The following is a 17,607-nucleotide window of genomic DNA, read 5'->3' on the forward strand; positions in this document are numbered from 1 at the left end:
CCCCTACCCCAACTCCTCTACATAGAAGAAAAAAGTATAAGTTTACTAAATACCGTATTATTTTGAGCAATACGATGGTTCAGACAAGAAAGCCTTTCTTTTATCGCGCGTATCCCTCCCTCGCCTACTGAAATAGTTAGTTAGTCTTCCACGTCCTATCTTTTTGTATGCTTGTGTAATATTTGATATTACTTGTTGTATGCTTGTGTAATAGTTGTTTCAGGGCTGAATCTGTGGTAGCCATGCATTTTGTTATCTCATTTTTTATCTTCAGGCCGACCTGGCCACCTCTCTCCCTCACTTTGTCAAGGAGTTCTTGGAGTCTTTGCTTGCATGATTCTAAGACGGCGATGTCGTCAGCGAAGTCTACATCACTGAGGCGTGTTTCTGGATTCAGCTGGATTCCGTCTGTGCTTGTACTTCACAGTATGTAATCAATGACAATTACGAGAAGTAGCGGTGACAAGACACAACCTTGCTTAACTCCTGACATAATGCGGAAGAAACGAGTTTGGCCATCTGGTGTCTTTACACAGCACTCGCCATCTTCATAAGACGCAACAATCAGTGAAACTATCTTTTCAGGGTTTCCGTAATGCAGTAGGATCTTCCACAGAGTTTGGCGTATGGCCACTAAAAATTACAGAAGAATAGCGAGGCATCTGGAAATGTTGTTAAGTAAAAAAAAAATTTCAGTACACCTCTCTATCTTTATATCTAATATGCAGAATAATTGTACCAAATACATTTTGCATCAGACCCCATATCCCCCCTAATGTGCAAATCTATAGCCCAAATTTATTTCTAAGGTAACGAAAAATCTAGCGTAAAAACCAGCGTGTTCTCGAATTTTACACAGCGTAAACTTGAGTGGTGCATGATACACAAGTATCAAAATTTCTTCCCACTAGAAAAAAAATAAAACTCTTATAAAATTCTCAAATTTGGAAAGCCTTATTTTCCACGGGACTGTTTTCTGGCGGGGGAGGGGGTATTTACTGGGGGTAGGGGGTATTTTCCGTGGGGGGGGGGTATATACTACGATCACTCTGAACTTCTATTTGTACTAAATACAGTCTGATCTTGAACGACTATTATATAATATTACTAAAATCATAAGATAGAAGATTCTCCAGAACCAATACTGGCACAAAGGACGTCGAACCGTTTCAGTTGCGGGGTATTTTTTACATGGGGATAAGGAACAAGCCTGTTGCCCAAACCACCGTGGCAGAGATAGATCCCTAAGCCCCGTATTGTCAAGCAGACAGTCACTCCACTCTGCTACAACAGGAACAAAAAAAAAAGATTTATATAAATTGTTGGGTATATACGGCAAAAAAGGATTATTGAACTAGATGCAGTATTATCAAACACAAGCTTTTCCGTGTTAGATACAGAGATAAATTGCTAGGTTCAGTCATTTGTCAATTTCCTAGATGACTTATTTCGAGCGGGCTAATGCACATTTAAAGATTGGTGTCACGGTGTTATAGTATGAAACAGAATTTGAGGAGGGCCAGCGTTCCGATAAGAAGGGTGTATCATTTCCAGTGCGGGCTCCTTTAATTGAATCAGTAGAACATTGGGTGTGGCTTCTATACACCCCACCCACATACTCCGATTCAATTGGTCATTTTAATTCAATTACCGATATTAGTAGGGCTCTAAGTGAGGGTAAACATCGGGGTGGGGTGTGTTATTACTGTCCAACATGCCTCTCAAGATTTCGCTCTGATTTAAAGTTAAAGCATCACATGAAACACTGTAAATGTCATGGATACCAGGCTGTGGAGACGGTAATCGGAGATAGAGCGATCTTACGTTTTAAAAATTTCCAAAACACGCTCCTGCAGAGCAATAAGATCGCTTTAGACTGCGAAGCTAAACTGACAGACGTGTGCGATCCGTCAAATTCAAATCATGTTAAAATATATGAAGCCATAGGGGTCTCTTACGCTCACGCGCAACGAGATTCCAATAATACCATGCAAGTGTTGGATGTAGTTGAGATGTTGAGTGACGGTGAAGACTTCATGCGCTCGGCATTGGTCAGTCTAATCAAAACAGCGGACGGTGCAATTTCGCGCTTTCGTTATACAAACTATCCTATGCTCCTATCACCAGATGACATAATAGCTATTAAAAATCGTAAACTATGTTGGGTTTGCAAGGGAGAATTTGATGATGGTGTTGGGAATGGAGGAAGGAGGGAGGTGATCGACCCTGATCATTTGTGGTAGGAAATTACATCGGGAGGGAGTAACTTTAGAGGGGTAGCACATCAGTCATGCAATTTAAACGTTAGACAGCAATATTTCGTACCTGTTTTTATACGCATTTCCGATTACGACTTAACGTTTGTTTTTCCAGCATTGGCCCGCATTGCCAAAAGTGAAGATGTAGATGACGCATGGATGGGTGATCGTTTTCCATATAATATCATACCCAAATAATCGGAGAAGTTACTGCTGCTAGAGTTAATTTGGAAAACAGTTGACAAGGGTAACACATGCCTGAATAAAATCTATTTTTTAGACTCTTTCAGTTTCTTTCCCAAGTCTTTAAGTCAATTGATTCAGGTACAGAAAAGTGACAATTTTGATAGCTTCCCCCTCCTTAAACAGCGCTTCCCCGATGATGAAATGTATGATTTATTAACGTGTAAGGGAATATATCCATATGATTATTACAACTCTGGCTCGAGGCTAGATGAGGTGTCACTACCGCCCATTGAAGCTTTTTACAATTCTCTTACTGAGAGTGAGTGCACCACTAGCGACTACGAATTTGCTAAGAGGGTCTGGGCAAAGGGTGGATATAAAAATGGGTGGGATTATTGTAAACTATACTTGGCCAGTGACGTACTCACTCTTCTGAACATTGTGTGCAAAAATACGGATAAAATCTATGGGGAATTTGGGTTGGATTTAGGCTATTATTTTTCCACTCCTCATTTGGTGATGGACTTGATACTTAAAATCAGCAAAGAAAAAATAGGTCTGATCGCCGATGTGGATCAGCATCTGTTTGCAGAGAGATCAATGAGGGGTGGGTATGTTTTTCACGGGGATCATATCATGAAAACTGATCCGACCGGACAGCACACCGATGAAAAGTCAGACGTAGTTTTTTTGGAGATGAATTCTCTTTACCCATCGGTAATGTCTAACTACTGTTTGCCTTGTGGCAATTATAAATGTCTTGACAATCCATGTGCTTCGAATTTCTACGATATTGCTAGTGTTGAGGAGAATGGGGCAGAGGGATTGTTTTTTGAAATTGACGGTGAAATACTCATGGAAATCCATGACTCGGTAAAAGACTTTGTTTTTCCGTGCATAAATAGACCGGTGGGTAGGGACTCTCTGAGCCTCTACAATATATCTTTAGTAGAGGATGGGAGTATGCACTGGGTACCTTCAAAACAAAAACTAATTGCCAATCTCAACCCGAAACAGAATATCGTCGTTCATCACGTGCTATTGAAATGGATGGTGTCCAATGGTTTCAAGGTCACACAGATTCATAGAGCCCTCCAATTTGATCAAAATCCTTACAGGACAACGTTTATTGACACCTTTGTCAGTAAGCATTCACAAGCGAAAACGAAAGTTGAAAAAGAAGTCTATAAACTCATTTTGAACTCAGCTTTCGGTAAAATGTGCAAGAGCGTACGAAACAGAAGTTGATGTGACATTGTAACCAACCCCAAAGATTGTGCTCGAATCATTGTGGATCCAAACTTCACATCGTTTACAATCTTAGACTTTAATATGGTGCTCCTACACCTTATGAAAAGAAACATTGTTTTAAATAAAATTATTGCATGGGGGAGTGCAATAACTGAAATACTCAAGAAACTCATGTTGTCATTTTATTATAATGTATGCAAAGTACAGTGGCCGATTGAGGGACAAGTTCAAGTGTATTACGGGGACACTGATTCACTCCTGTTAAAAGTCAAAACTGAAAATCTATTGAATGATTTGGAAAATGGCAAGTACATTAGCTCACGAATGGACTACACTAAGTGGGACGAATCCCTCTACCCAGAGCAAGTGAAACGTCAGGCCCCAAATCAATTGTTAATGCTAAAATCTGAAACGGGTAGCGATCTGATATCCAGTGGTGTGTTTCCTGGTCCGAAGGTAATACTGTGTGGAAACGCACAGCGAGGATATCAAACAAGTTTGCAAGGGGGTACCTACACACTTTGTAAAAAATAATTTCGACATGAGTGTGTATAGAAACTGTGTGGAACGTAGTCTAGTGCCAACAGCAAAAGTCATGGCGATTCGCTCTTTACAACTTAAAAACTACACAGTTAGAGTTGAGAAAAACGCCATGTCGGCCATATCGGACAAAGTCTATGTACTTGAGGATGGTGTGAAGGTACTACCGCACGGTCAATATTTAATTACAGATCGAGTTGATTTTAGAGTTTAAAAAAAACAACTCAGTCTAGAAAAATTAACTACAATTCATTAAAAAAAAAGTACAAATTAGGTGGGAGGGTTTTTTTTGTAATGGTTGTTTTTAAATCCTTTTTAATTCTTTTTTTTTCTATATCATAAACAATTTTCAATGTGTGTGTGTGCAAGGCAGATCAATTTCCACTATTTAATGCCCCCGGGCCCGCCGTAGCGGGCCCCCAGCTTTCCGGCCCGCGGCACTTCCCGGCCCACCGCAGCGGGCCCCCGGCCGCTGCAGCGCCCGCCCCCGGGGGGTGGGGGGATCCCAAATTTAAAATGCTGTAAATAAAAGTGTTTGATATTATTTCAAGTGCTTTATTCTAATAAATGTTGTATTTTTTCTATAAATAAATAAACAAAAATAAGTGTATTTATTTAAGTGTTTTTTTCTGTGCCTATGTAAATTTTGTATTTTTTATTATAAATAAATTAAAAAAAGTGTATTTTTTCATGTTTAATGTGCTTTTTTCAATGTAGTAATTTTTTAAGTATTGTTACTTTTTTATGCATATAATAAAAGAAAATAAGATTCTTTATTCGTCTTCTTCTTCATCTTGAACGGACTAGTACTAATAGGGAAATTATTTAGTCATTAGACAGCCATAGTCTACAGTTAGTTGTCTAGGTGAGCTATTGAATGAAAAATGCATCAATTTAAAACACTAGTAATATTATTCATCCCTTGCCAGACAATGTTGGGCAAAACAACAATCTCTACTAAAATAATTAAAAATTTCGACAAAAGGCTAGCGAGTAATCCGAAAAAATCTATTTCTGCTGCAGAACTTGGCAATAGTCATCTGCTGAAAAATAGTAGTTGGAAACATGGGGTTGGTGCAGATACAATTCATACAGGGACTTGATGTTTTAAGCATTATTGAACCAAACTCTTGGCTGATCATTGACGATCTGGCTGAATCTATTGAACAATGGTCCAAGGAAAGGCTACAACTGTTCACTGTTCGCTCTCATCATGAACAGATTTCCGTTACTCTGGTTCTACAAAATCTCTTTCATCAGAGCAAATGTATGTGAACACTTGTATTGAACTGTACCTACTATATCATCTACAGAGTTGTTCGTGATTCTAGCTCGCTAATAACTCAATAAACAAATCTATCCAGGTGCCCTCATATTTCTACTCTCAGCATACAATCAGGCAACTAATAAACTCTACGGTTATATTCTATTGGATCTTAATCAAAATACACCCGAGGATCTGCGTGTGGTCACAGATATATTTGACAATGAAATTACAGTATAACTCTCCGTGAACACTAAAAAGACCTATTAGTTGCTATCATGACACTGAAGAAACTACATGAAAATAGACATCTGTTTTCAGTTCTAAGCACTTCAAAACCCCCGCTTAGGAAATCTATACTCAAACACGGTATTGACAATGATTTCATTAATCTAATATCTGAACTTTGTTTAAATTTGACCGAGGGTAATGTTCAACTGCCAGAGGTAGTTAAGGAACAGGCAAAGCAACATCGTTCCATTGTACGTACATTGGCCTCTAAAAACAAAGGAAAGAATTTTAAAAGGAAACGACTTCTTCAGGCGGGCGGTAGCTTTTTCATACTTTTACTGCCAATTATTGCAGGACTAGTAAATAGTTTTCTCTAGAGAGAGAGAATGGAAAAACCCTATAAATTGACTCCGATAGAACTTGCTCTCTACCCGTCGAACACTTTGAGAACAATCTGAGTAAATTCATTGACAATGAGAATATTGAGGTTGATAAAAAAACTGCTTTCACTTTAAGATGCACTTCGCCGAGTGAACCAACATAAGACCTATCGGTTGAAGGCTACTGGTATTGATCACAAAAAAGAATCATCTCCTCAGGATTCTGCTGCTGCTGCTGGAACACATTTAAAGAAGGAGGAATTGGATTCTATTGTTTTTAAAATTGGAAATCTTAGTCCCCGCTAATAGCTTGAACAAATAACAAGGCTGCTAATTTTTCTCATGGAAAGTCGTCAGGATCAAATTCAAGTCAAGAGCAATGGGAGAGGGATTGTAATTCAGGCAAAGAGCTGTAATCTACTTGATTTAATCTATGATATGGTTACAAATCGTAAAGGACTATTATCATTTGACGCTCATCTATAAAACTTTCTAAATACATTAAAGTTCCTAAAAAGTCTTATTAGCAGCAGACAAATTCTAAAAAAATTAAATTAACATACGTCAACATCCTCATCAACATCAACACCATTAAAACATGAAGAAGAAGAAGAAGAAGATTGTTAATCGAACTAAGGAAAGAGTCTCATCACGTGTGGAAACTGGGCGTGTACTGGGAGGAGATTATAAAAATGCATACTGTCACACTCATCAACTACAACTAGTATACACAAGGGTAACAGGCATAAATATCCGTGCCTTCACTCAGAAAAGTTGAAGTTCTAGATGAGTTTAATAACGGTGTTGGTAAAGTGATAAGTTTCAGTTCACCCACCGCTCTTTCCAAAGTCACTGTTGTTCACACTGAAAGTGTACAAGACTATCTACAAAATGAATCAAGTTACACTCTGCATAGAAATCATAGAATTTGTGCTAATCAATATCGAAAAACTAAAGCCTTTTACCCATTGCATATAATGCAAGCAGATCTCCTGACTCTAGATGAGATTCAACGACGTCATAATACACCGTAAAAGTACATTCTACTTGCAATCAGTGTTTATAGTCGTTATGCATATGCGATTCCATTGCGATCAAAGAGAGGCGTTGAAGTTGCTCAGGCCATTGAAAGTATTCTCGAACATGATTCATATAAAAAAATTCAAACGGATCGCGGTAGTGCATTTGGTAATCCCCATGCTGCATAACTATTAGTGAACTATAGTATACTGCTCTATCGTAGTAACAGTTCTATAAAGGCTACATTGGCCGAACGATTGATAAGAACTATTCGACTTTTAATTTCAAGATATTGTACATTGAAAAATACACCGGCTTTTATTCATGGTTTAGATAAAATCATGTTGATTTATAATCAACGACCTCATCGATCATTGTCCAACTCTACGCCAACGGAAGTTCATCATTCTGATTATAATACAATTAGCACCTTTCTTAAACAATATTCCAATGAATCGATTGTCAATAAGAAAAATAAATTCAATGTTGGTGATACTGTTCGAATTAATAGAACAACTAATGTTTTTGAAAAGGGGAATTTCTTGTGGTCCACAGAACTTTTTAAAGTGGCAAAAATCCTAGACACTAAACCCATCACTTATTGCCTGCGTGATACCAAAGATGAAAAGATTCTCGGTGGATTTTATGACTATGAACTGCAAAAAGTTAAAAATAATAATAAAACCTATCAAAATGAAAAGATATTAAAGACTCGTACTCGCAGGGGTAAGAAAGAGTTACTTGTTCGGTGGATAGGGTACAACTCTGATTTTGATTCTTGGATCGGTGTTGAAGATATTGACAATGCCCAATGATTTCTATGTAACTTTTATGTCCAATGTTTCCGATCCTCTCTACAACGACTTGAGTACGACAAGTGATTTTTGGACAAAACTCTCCCCCGCCATCAAATTTGACGGTGCGTATGAAGTGGCTTTTGTCGATTGTATTCTCAAAAATACCTATGACATCCTGAGAAAGGATCGTGTTTATGATATATAAGTTATAGCATTCGATTGGACACTCTTTGTCGACTATGAATGGGTTGAAGCACTTAAATCTAGCGAATATACACATGCCAAATTGAAATATATTGAATATGATAATATGACAGATTTGTGTCGCACAATCAATAGTAAAATCTCATATCATAGGAATGGTAAATTCCATTTTAATTATTCATTGGAGCACGATAGGATTTACATTACCTCACCTGTTGACACTGAAATAATTATTTTCAATGATAATCTGAGATACGTTCTTGGCTTTAAACACAATATGATCAATGGGAAAAATGCTGGCACCGTTTTCGGGATGGATCAAATAATTGTTGCAAATTTTTTACTTCGTTTTACCTAGCAATTTTGTATATCTTTGATTGCATCTTTTTTGGATATATTGGGATTCGGCCCTTCAAATAAACCCATTTTACATACTTTTGACCAAAAAAAAACTGATGAGCAGGTTCATAACTCTAATATAAAGCATCTTCAGTATGTTCCTGTAAACAATTCGTATTTGGAGCTCTGACAGTTCATACTAAGAAGTGAATTGGGTAATCCTCTGACAATAACAAAAGGCTTAAAAGAGATTAGATTTCATTTTCGCCCCATTGTCAGCAACAGCACAATCACCTAAAACGAACAGTAGGAGAATTCGATTTGTCTGTCCCGATATCGATTGTTATGTTGGTGCTTTGAGTCCGCGTCAAATAGGCAATGGATTGGACTACTACAAGGGGCGTACTACAATGTCTGGCTTTGGTCTTGGTAGCTGGTTTGCTAGGCTATTTCGTTCAGCACTACCCCTTGCCAGAAAATATCTTGTACCTGTTGTATCAAATTTTGCTGCCTCCACACTACAGGACTGGGGGTCGGGCAAGAATTTCAAGGAGAGTATTAAAGAAAATATTAGATCTTCAGCAAGAGCCGATGGTGAGCAACTAAAATCTCGGGATAATGGGGAGGGTTTCAAAAGGATTCATGCGCGTGAATCACTCATCACTCTCCACCCAAGTAGGAAGCCAAGGACATTAACAAGAACTTTGAAGAATGAAGAAAGGAAGAGCATTAAGCAGAAGAAGAAAAAGAAAAAGATCTTTAGATCAAACAACGGCGTCTTATCTTAAAATGACTTATCTCCCCCTCAAGGAATCATATCTATCAATTAGTTCCTCATTGAATCTGTTCAATGCTGAAAATGTTGATGTCAGTGTCAAGTATGGCTACTATGAACAATTTCACCCCCAACAACCCCTCTCTGAAAATATACAGTTTCAAATATTTTCCAATGGAGACTATTTCATTGATTTGTCATAAACATTTACTGAATTAAATGTGGTGGTGAAGAAAAAGTCAGATAATACAACTCCAACTGTTGGCGATGGTCTCTCCTGTGAAAACTGTATTCTAAACAACCTATTCAAACAAATTAATGTATTTATTAATGGAGCATGGGTGAGCACTAGCAATAATTTATCCAACTATGCAAGCTACATACAATTTATGATGATGACACCAAAGGCATACAAGGAGTTGAGAGGACAATCATTGGGTTATGAATATCTATCAGGTGTTGATACTGACGGCGAATTGACTACTGCGGTGAGCCAGGAGTATCATCTGGTTGGAAAAGTAAATCATGAGGTATGCAATATATCCCAATGGGTATCCCCCAATATCAATATTGACATAAAGTTACAGATGGCCCCATCGAATTTCATTTTGAGAAAAACACTTCCAGCAGCACCCGATGCAAATGTCATTATCACATCGGCAATTCTCCACGTCCGAAAACAACAGGTTATGAGCTCTGTTGCATTGACAGTGGAAAAGCTAAGAGTCAATGGCAACAACATTAAAATTCTTGTCCCCCATACGATCACCAATCAACGTCACATTGCCACTGGCTCTCGTAACTATAGCGATTCATCATTTATCAATGCAAAAATCCCATCAAAATTGTCTTTGGCCTTTGTGAAGAGTGGCAGTGCCGTTTGATCCTGGACTGAATCCCCCCACGATTTTAAATTTTTTGGTCTATCTAGCCTTGTGTGTAAAGTGAATGGTATTGCACTGTACACTCTATCATTTGACAAAAAATCCTATAGAACTCTGTACGAGTTGACCATGCAATCCCTAGATCATGACTCTCAACTATTTGAAAATGGAATAACCGATTTAATGTTTTCAAAAATTCATAGAGTAATTGTTTTAAACTTGTCGGGGACTCAGGATATGAGCACAGTACAAACAGGGAATACACGTTTACAGTGTGCATTTGCCGATGCTTTCACTGAGAGTATCACGCTAATATCACTGATTCAATTTGAAACCTATTGGGAAATCACACCCGACGGAAGTGTTCTTCTAGACCTAGCACCATGAACACAAACCAAATAATCAGCTTATTTAGTATAGATCCATACATGTCCCAGTACAAGTCCTATTGCATACCTTCGGACTTCATTGAAAAAATTCTAAGTGTTAACAATACCTTAATCATTGTTAATAGCAGTCCATCGACTTTGAAGACCGGCCATTGGCTATGCATCTTTCAAGCAGCGAAGAATATCGAATTTTTTGATCCTCTTGGCCTATCGTATAAATTCTACACACCATACATTAGCAAGTTTATTGAAATTAGTGGGAAAGCCATTATTCAAAATCAACGAAGAGTACAGGATTTAACGACTAAGACATGTCGCTTTCATGTACTACTCTTTTTAATGTTCAGATATAGTGGCTATACCTACAAGCAGTTTCTCAACCTCTACGTTGACTTACCTCGATTGAACGACTTTTTAGTATAAAATATACTTACAAGCTTTTTTAATATTTGTTTTTTTTCCATACTAATACATTTTTATAAAAATTTATTTTAATTTTTTTATCAATAAATTATAAAATTCTATATACTAGATAAAAACGAATTTTCTATTCTTTAGATTTCATCTTCTACGAGATATAGGTATTTGTCGATCACAACTAGTGCAGGTAGATCATCTGAATTCACAGTGTACTGATCCTGATGTACTGCAATTTCAGGCTCACATTTTCTACAGTAGAGTGTGACTTCACTCTTGTCATATCTCTTTGTATAGTCAATGAAACTCTTCTCATTCATTCTATAGAATTCACATGTTTCAATTTGCTTATTTGAAGCAATTTCACAAACAGTGTCCCCAAGTGTCGAATCACATTCCGTCACAGCCAAATAAAAATCAGTGGGCTTATAATCATAACACCCATTGTCTTCACAACAATGACGTAGAAACCATATTCTTTTGTTGTTCCAACAGTTGAATCGCTGACCTGACCTGGACCCTGGAACAATCTAAAACCACGACGATACCAATCTCGTAGCAATAAACTAAAATCACGCTTAGGATTCTTTCCAATCATACCGAGATGTGTATTCTCGCACTGATTACATTTATCATAGTGACAGTTGGAGCATAGGTGACCTTTAGGATGAGAGTCACACACCTCTTCAAGACAGGAATTACAACCTTTAATTTGTACAGCATATCCTTTATGTAATTTATACGGGTTGCATAATCTACACTCTTCCTCAAACTCGTCAATCATTGGGTAATTCTCACACATTGACCAACTGCCAAGTGTGTACATTCATAGGGGACATGTATGGAAAATTTTGTCGTGTGTTGACACTCTCACTGCCACAATGAAACTGAGCTAGCAACAAAAAAAAATTGTCTGAGATAGAGAGAGAGGAGTAAATCATCGTTGAACACCGTCTTTCTCATGAAAAAAAGTCCTAAATTTCTAAAGTAATGTTTAAAAGCATATCCACAACATCATTTTGCCGTGTCGTGATCAATATATCAATAAATTGTGTAAATTCATTTGGACCACGATGTAGAAGCTTCATACAATAGTCTAATGATGGAGAATCAGTTTTCATTATATCAACAATCATTCCCCAAGAAAATATCTTCCTTTGAATAGATAGCTCTAGAAAATCGTCATGTAGAATCAAAAGTTTTCCCATAAGCACTAGATTCCTCATGATTTGCTCTTTCTCAAATCTATCCATTTTTTATAGTCCTAACACTCTCACAACCAACTTCAGACTAATCAGAATTTCTTCTACTCTAAAAAATATGCGCTAGTCTAGTATAGTATGAAAAATACCATTGATTTAGGAACAATTTTATTGAGCATAATTACAATAATAGTACTCACTGATGCATTTTTTTCTCATCAATATATTTCGTTAGGACATCTAATGCTGACCGAAATTTATTTATATTGAGAATATTCACTTTTCCAGAAAAACATAGTTGCTCCTCCTACTTAAAGTTGCTTAATGATGTCACGTGTCTAGCATACATATCGGTCCATTCAAGGCATAGTCTACAGCCAGCGGTTATTTCCACAGCCACATTTGGTACTCGTATATCGTTGCTGCTACTGCCGGCTCCATCATTAATCTCCAATAATGTAAATGCACCACTCATTTTTCTCTACTAACATCCTCTCAAGTAAACTATTCTCTCTGAATTCAATTCTCTTACTAATATGAATTGTAGTAAAAACCATTCCTTTTATTCAAATCCCAATCACCAATCAAGTTATCGTATATTGAGCAATCATCGCTCTCTCTGATTGGCTCCTAAAAAATGTCTACGTCAAATGATACAACCATGTACAATTCTTATCAATAACAAAAAACCAGTTTCTTGTACGCTTCATATCTATTACACTATTATCTTGTCCCCGTTTTTTGTCCCTTTTCAATATATAGAGGGTTTTTCTTGTCCCTTTTCATGTCCCTTTGATACTGTGTATATGGTAACTACTTATACTTCCCAATAACCAGAACTATATGTTAACATTGGGTAAAGTTGATAACTTTCAGCCCTCCCCCGGGGACTTCGGGGGATTAAGTCATCCTAAAAGATATAGTTATCATATTTTTGACCATGCTGAACAAAATGGCTATTTCAAAATTTGGATCGAGTGAATTTGGGAAAAAAGTGAGCATGGGAGGGGGCCTAGTTGCTCTCAATTTTGTTGATTACTTAAAAAGAGCACTAGAACCGTTAATTTCCGTTCCAATGAGCCCTCCCACGGTATTCCAGGACCACTGGGTCGATACGATCACCCCTGGGGAAAAAAAAAATAAACACGCATCCGTGATCTTTCTTCTGGCCAAAATGAAAAATTCCACATTTTTGTAGATAGGTGCTTGAAACTTCTACAGTAGGGCTCTCTTATACGCTGAATATGATGGTGTGATTTTCATTAAGGTTCTATAACTTTTAGGGGTATTTCCCTCTTTTTTCAAAAATCAGCCAAATTTTGTCAGGCGCTTAACTTTTTATGGGTAAGACTAAACTTGATGAAACTTATATATTTGAAATCAGCATTAAAATCCGACTGTTTTTATGTATCTATTGTTATCGAGATTCCGTTTTTTAAGAGTTTCAGTTACCATTGAGCCGGGTCGCTCTTTACTTACAGTTCGTTACCACGAACTGTTTGATTAATCACTCTTTGCTGATACTTGAGTTGAAAAAAAAGATAAAACGAAAAAAAAACTAAGGTCCTATGAATATTTAAGGTCTGTTAGGGCATAGACCTGAATCTGGTATTATGGATCGTTTTTGGATGAAAAATAATAGGCCTTTTTAATTCTTAGAATGAAGTACCTAGTACAGAGAAAATCAAATCTTAGATAACTTGAAGCTTAGACAACCATGTATACTTTAAAAATTTAAGAAAAATGAGAGTTCAATTGTTATTGAAAATGACTTCCATATGCAGTTGCTCAGTCTTTGTGTAACTGAAACGGGGTACAAAAAAGAAGGGGGGGGGGTAATCAGCAAAATCAAACTTTTCAAGAAATTTTAATTTTCCTGCGAAGGTGGAGTTGTCTCTGAGAATTATCAGAGTGTTAATGTTTGAGTTATTACGAACGGAAAATTGAATTAGTTAGCTGTATTTATTTGTTTTCACTGTTGAAAATGCCTACTCTGACAAAAATAGGGTACAGCCCCCCAAAACTTCAAAATTGTGAAGTAATTAGAAGAAAAATCCTGAAAAATTTTGGTTTTCACGTATGAACCCAGCTAAGATGGGTAAGGCGGGGGGGAATATAGTGTTCTTTTTTATTCATCGTCCTTGGTACTTTGAATGAACGGTCCTTCCCGAATGTTTAGCGCGCTAGACTTGAATCCTTTGTCTGTTAGGACCAGGGGCGGATCCAGGAATTTTTCAGGGGGAGGGGGGCAAAATAGGTTAATCCAAAAAAAAATTTAAGGGGGGGGGCAAAATAGGTTAATCCGATAAACTTGCGTTAGGAGCAAGTTTAATTAACGCAAACTTGAGTTAATTAAGTAAATTACACTACTTTGGACTACGCGAGGGGGGCGCGGGCCCCTTGGATCCGCCACTGGTTAGGACAGGGGTTCGAGTCCTGGTATCGATGGTTATTTGGTTTGAAACAGAAGTAAGCGGAGGAGTCTGTAAGCTCATCCAGAACCGACCCAGCTCTAAATGGGTATCTGGCAAGATCTGGTTGGAAAAAACGAAAAGCATTGGAAGATTTGCCCTCAACCGCGCATTGCATTCCCGGCCGAAGACAGAGAATCAGGAGATCGGTACCTGCGCTACGCAGACTATTGTTCACCATGCGGAAAAAAAAAGTTTTAAGTCTTTGATACTTCAAGTAGCTTTTGATATGGGACTGAAATCTGAAAGAGCGGTTATGATGAAATTTATCTTTTAACGTTTGACGTGATATTTGACGGTTATGTTTATTATTCCTCTTTGTTGAGGTAAAAAGTTGGATATATATCTAAACTTCAAGCTAATTGACTTAAAAAAAACTGCGAAAAAACCTAAGGTCCTAAAAATATTTAGGTCTGTAAGAGAATAAACTTGATTTTGATCTGTGAATTGTTTTTGATGACCAATTATACACCATTTGACATTCTTAAGTTCAGTGACTTATGTTACAGAATGGCAATATAAGAAAGCTATTATGGTTAAATCCATTTTCGTATATGTTCAATATCCCTCTTTACTGACACTTGAAGTTAAATATTTAATTAATCATGATGTTACTTGACTTTAAAAAAAAAAATATCCGAAAGGAAATCCACATGTCTAAAATGTTTTACGGAATTCCAACCTTTTCCGTCTCGCATGACCTGTGAATATTTTGACAATCGAGAAATCTAAAATGTCAGTTTTCAACTAAGTACATTCTACTTTTTGTCATTTACTGCCAAAAAGTTTGCTACGCTTGTTTTTTAACAAGTTACTTTGACATTTGTTTATACCATTACGATAATAAACTACGTATTTGTATGTATATTTTCTGTGCCGGCAAAACATTTGAAAGTTTGAAAGACATTTGCAACAAACTTTTTGTTAACAAGTCACTTTAAGATTTATTTTAAGTAGCAAGAACAGTGAAAATTAAATCTTATTGTTTGAACTGATTAAGTGAAAATTTGCACAATCTATGGAAAAATAAAGAAAAATGATGAATTTAATTTTGAATTAATAAGAGCTACATAAGCAGTTATGTAATTTTTGGTAGTGGGAGGCGCCAAAAAAAGAAGCATGGTTAAAATTCCGCAAAAACTAAGGGAATAAAAAGATTCTTGATGTTTGAAATTTTATGAACCAAAAGTGTGTTTAAACTTAACAAACTAGTTTTGCTTATTTATTTTCACGATTCAACATGGGAACACTGGAAAAAATGCCGTAGTGCCCTAAAAACCTTAAAATTAAAAAAAAAACCTAAATAAAACGATAGATAATTGCGGGTTTTAAATTTGAATAGACATAAGATTGGCCAAAGGGGCAAATAATGCTTTTAATGTCCGTGGTTACTTTAAGTGAACTATTCTGTCTTGCAATAGTAGATGACTCACCTGTGAGTAAATTCACTGCCCCAGCGAGACGTTTGAAAGTGTATCTTGGATTACGGAAAGTGTAAATAGAAAAACAAACTGCCAGAAACATCACAAAAAGGCTAATGGCTGCAAGACTAATTTCCGTTCGTCGAAAGTCTGAAAGTATACAATTTCGGTGACTTGGACGTTTTATTAGCAAATAGCAAAGTTGAGCTCATACATTGATGGCGGATTCCAACACTTCTTTAAAGGTTCGACAAAAACGAAGAAAAAAATAAAGGAAACCATACCAGGGTGGCTCTTAGCTAAGGGAGAAAAACAAAAGGAAAGAGCTGATATTTTGGCAAAGACCTCCATCGAGCCCTTTTAGCGATTAAAGAAAGACAAGGAAAAAAGTGTGTTATAAAAGAAAAACTAAGCCTTAGAAATAAACTAATCAAAATCGTGGTGGTCGTCGTTCACCCCCCCCCCCCGGAAAATACCTCCCCGCGCAATATACCCACCCCCAGAAAAATACCCCTCCCCAGAAAATACCCCCCGCGGAAAATACCCCCGGAAAATACCCCTTCGGAAAATACTCCCCCGCTGAAAATACCCCTCGTGGAAAATACCCCCCCCCCCCGCGCGAAAAATACCCCCCCCCGGAAAATAACCCCCGTATTATTTGAGTTTGAGTTATTTGAGTTTTTTTTTTATTTACGTAGGGGGAAGGAATTTTGGTACTTGTGTATTATGCGCCACTTACTCAAGTTTACGCTGTGTAAAACTCGAGAACAAAGCGGTTTCTTCGTTAATTTCCTTCATCTTAGCATGAGACAAGACAAGTGACAGAATAGACAAGAAATATATAATTTGGGCTATATATTTGCACAGAGAGGGTGGGGGGATAAAGTATTTGGACAGTTTGCAGTCAGAAAACAAATTCCTTCTAGGCATGGCCGCTAAAAAATTACAGAAGAATAGCGAGGTATCTGGAAATTTTGTTAGCTAAAAAAAAAAAAAAAAAAAAAAAAAAAAAAAAAAAAAAAAAAAAAATCCCAGTATAAAGTAAATGTAACGTTTCATTTAAGTGTTTTTTCCAAGTGTTAAGTGTTTTTTTTTTCAATGACCGTTTTTCAGTATCAAGTAGGCTACTATTATTAGGTTAATGTACTGTTTCATTTAAGTGTTTTTTGATGATCGCTGATCAAAGTTTATGTTATTTGCGCCTTCCGTTTGTATTATTTTACTATGTTCATGACCTTATATTTGGCTTTCAAATACACTTCAACGTTCAACTACGTTGAACAAAATGGATATCTCAAAATTTTGATTGGATGGGTTTTGGAAAATGGGGGAGGGGTGAGAGGGGCGTTAGTCGCTATCCAATTACTTTCAACTATTAAAAAAGGCACTAACCCTTTCAATTTCCAATTGAATGAGCTCTTTTGAAGTTTCTACGACAGCGCTTTCAATAAAAACTTTATATGCCCCTGGGCATAACTCACAACCCTTGTAATGAGGGCTCTGAGGGGGTTATCATCCTAAAAGACCTAATATCCAGAACTTTCAACTACGGAGAACGAAATGGCAAGGGCGGATCTA

General features: G+C 37.0%; 1 protein-coding gene across 3 annotated transcripts in view; it reads right to left on the reverse strand.

Annotated features, from left to right (window-relative positions):
* Positions 1-17,607, reverse strand: part of LOC148956146 (uncharacterized) — a 94,637-nt gene that overhangs the window by 9,861 nt on the left and 67,169 nt on the right. For 2 of the 3 annotated variants that reach the window (XM_089094146.1, XM_089094139.1), the window contains exon 4: positions 16,042-16,179. The exons of the other annotated variant lie outside the window; for it this stretch is intronic. In XM_089094146.1, coding sequence (XP_088950272.1) covers positions 16,042-16,179 — 138 coding nt within the window. The remainder of the gene's footprint in view (positions 1-16,041; positions 16,180-17,607) is intronic. 3 annotated transcript variants of the gene reach the window in all.

This window comes from Artemia sp. Qi Xiang Cuo, chromosome 1, assembly GCF_049724085.1.
Source record: "Artemia sp. Qi Xiang Cuo chromosome 1, ASM4972408v1, whole genome shotgun sequence".
Taxonomy (NCBI): domain Eukaryota; kingdom Metazoa; phylum Arthropoda; class Branchiopoda; order Anostraca; family Artemiidae; genus Artemia; species Artemia sp. Qi Xiang Cuo.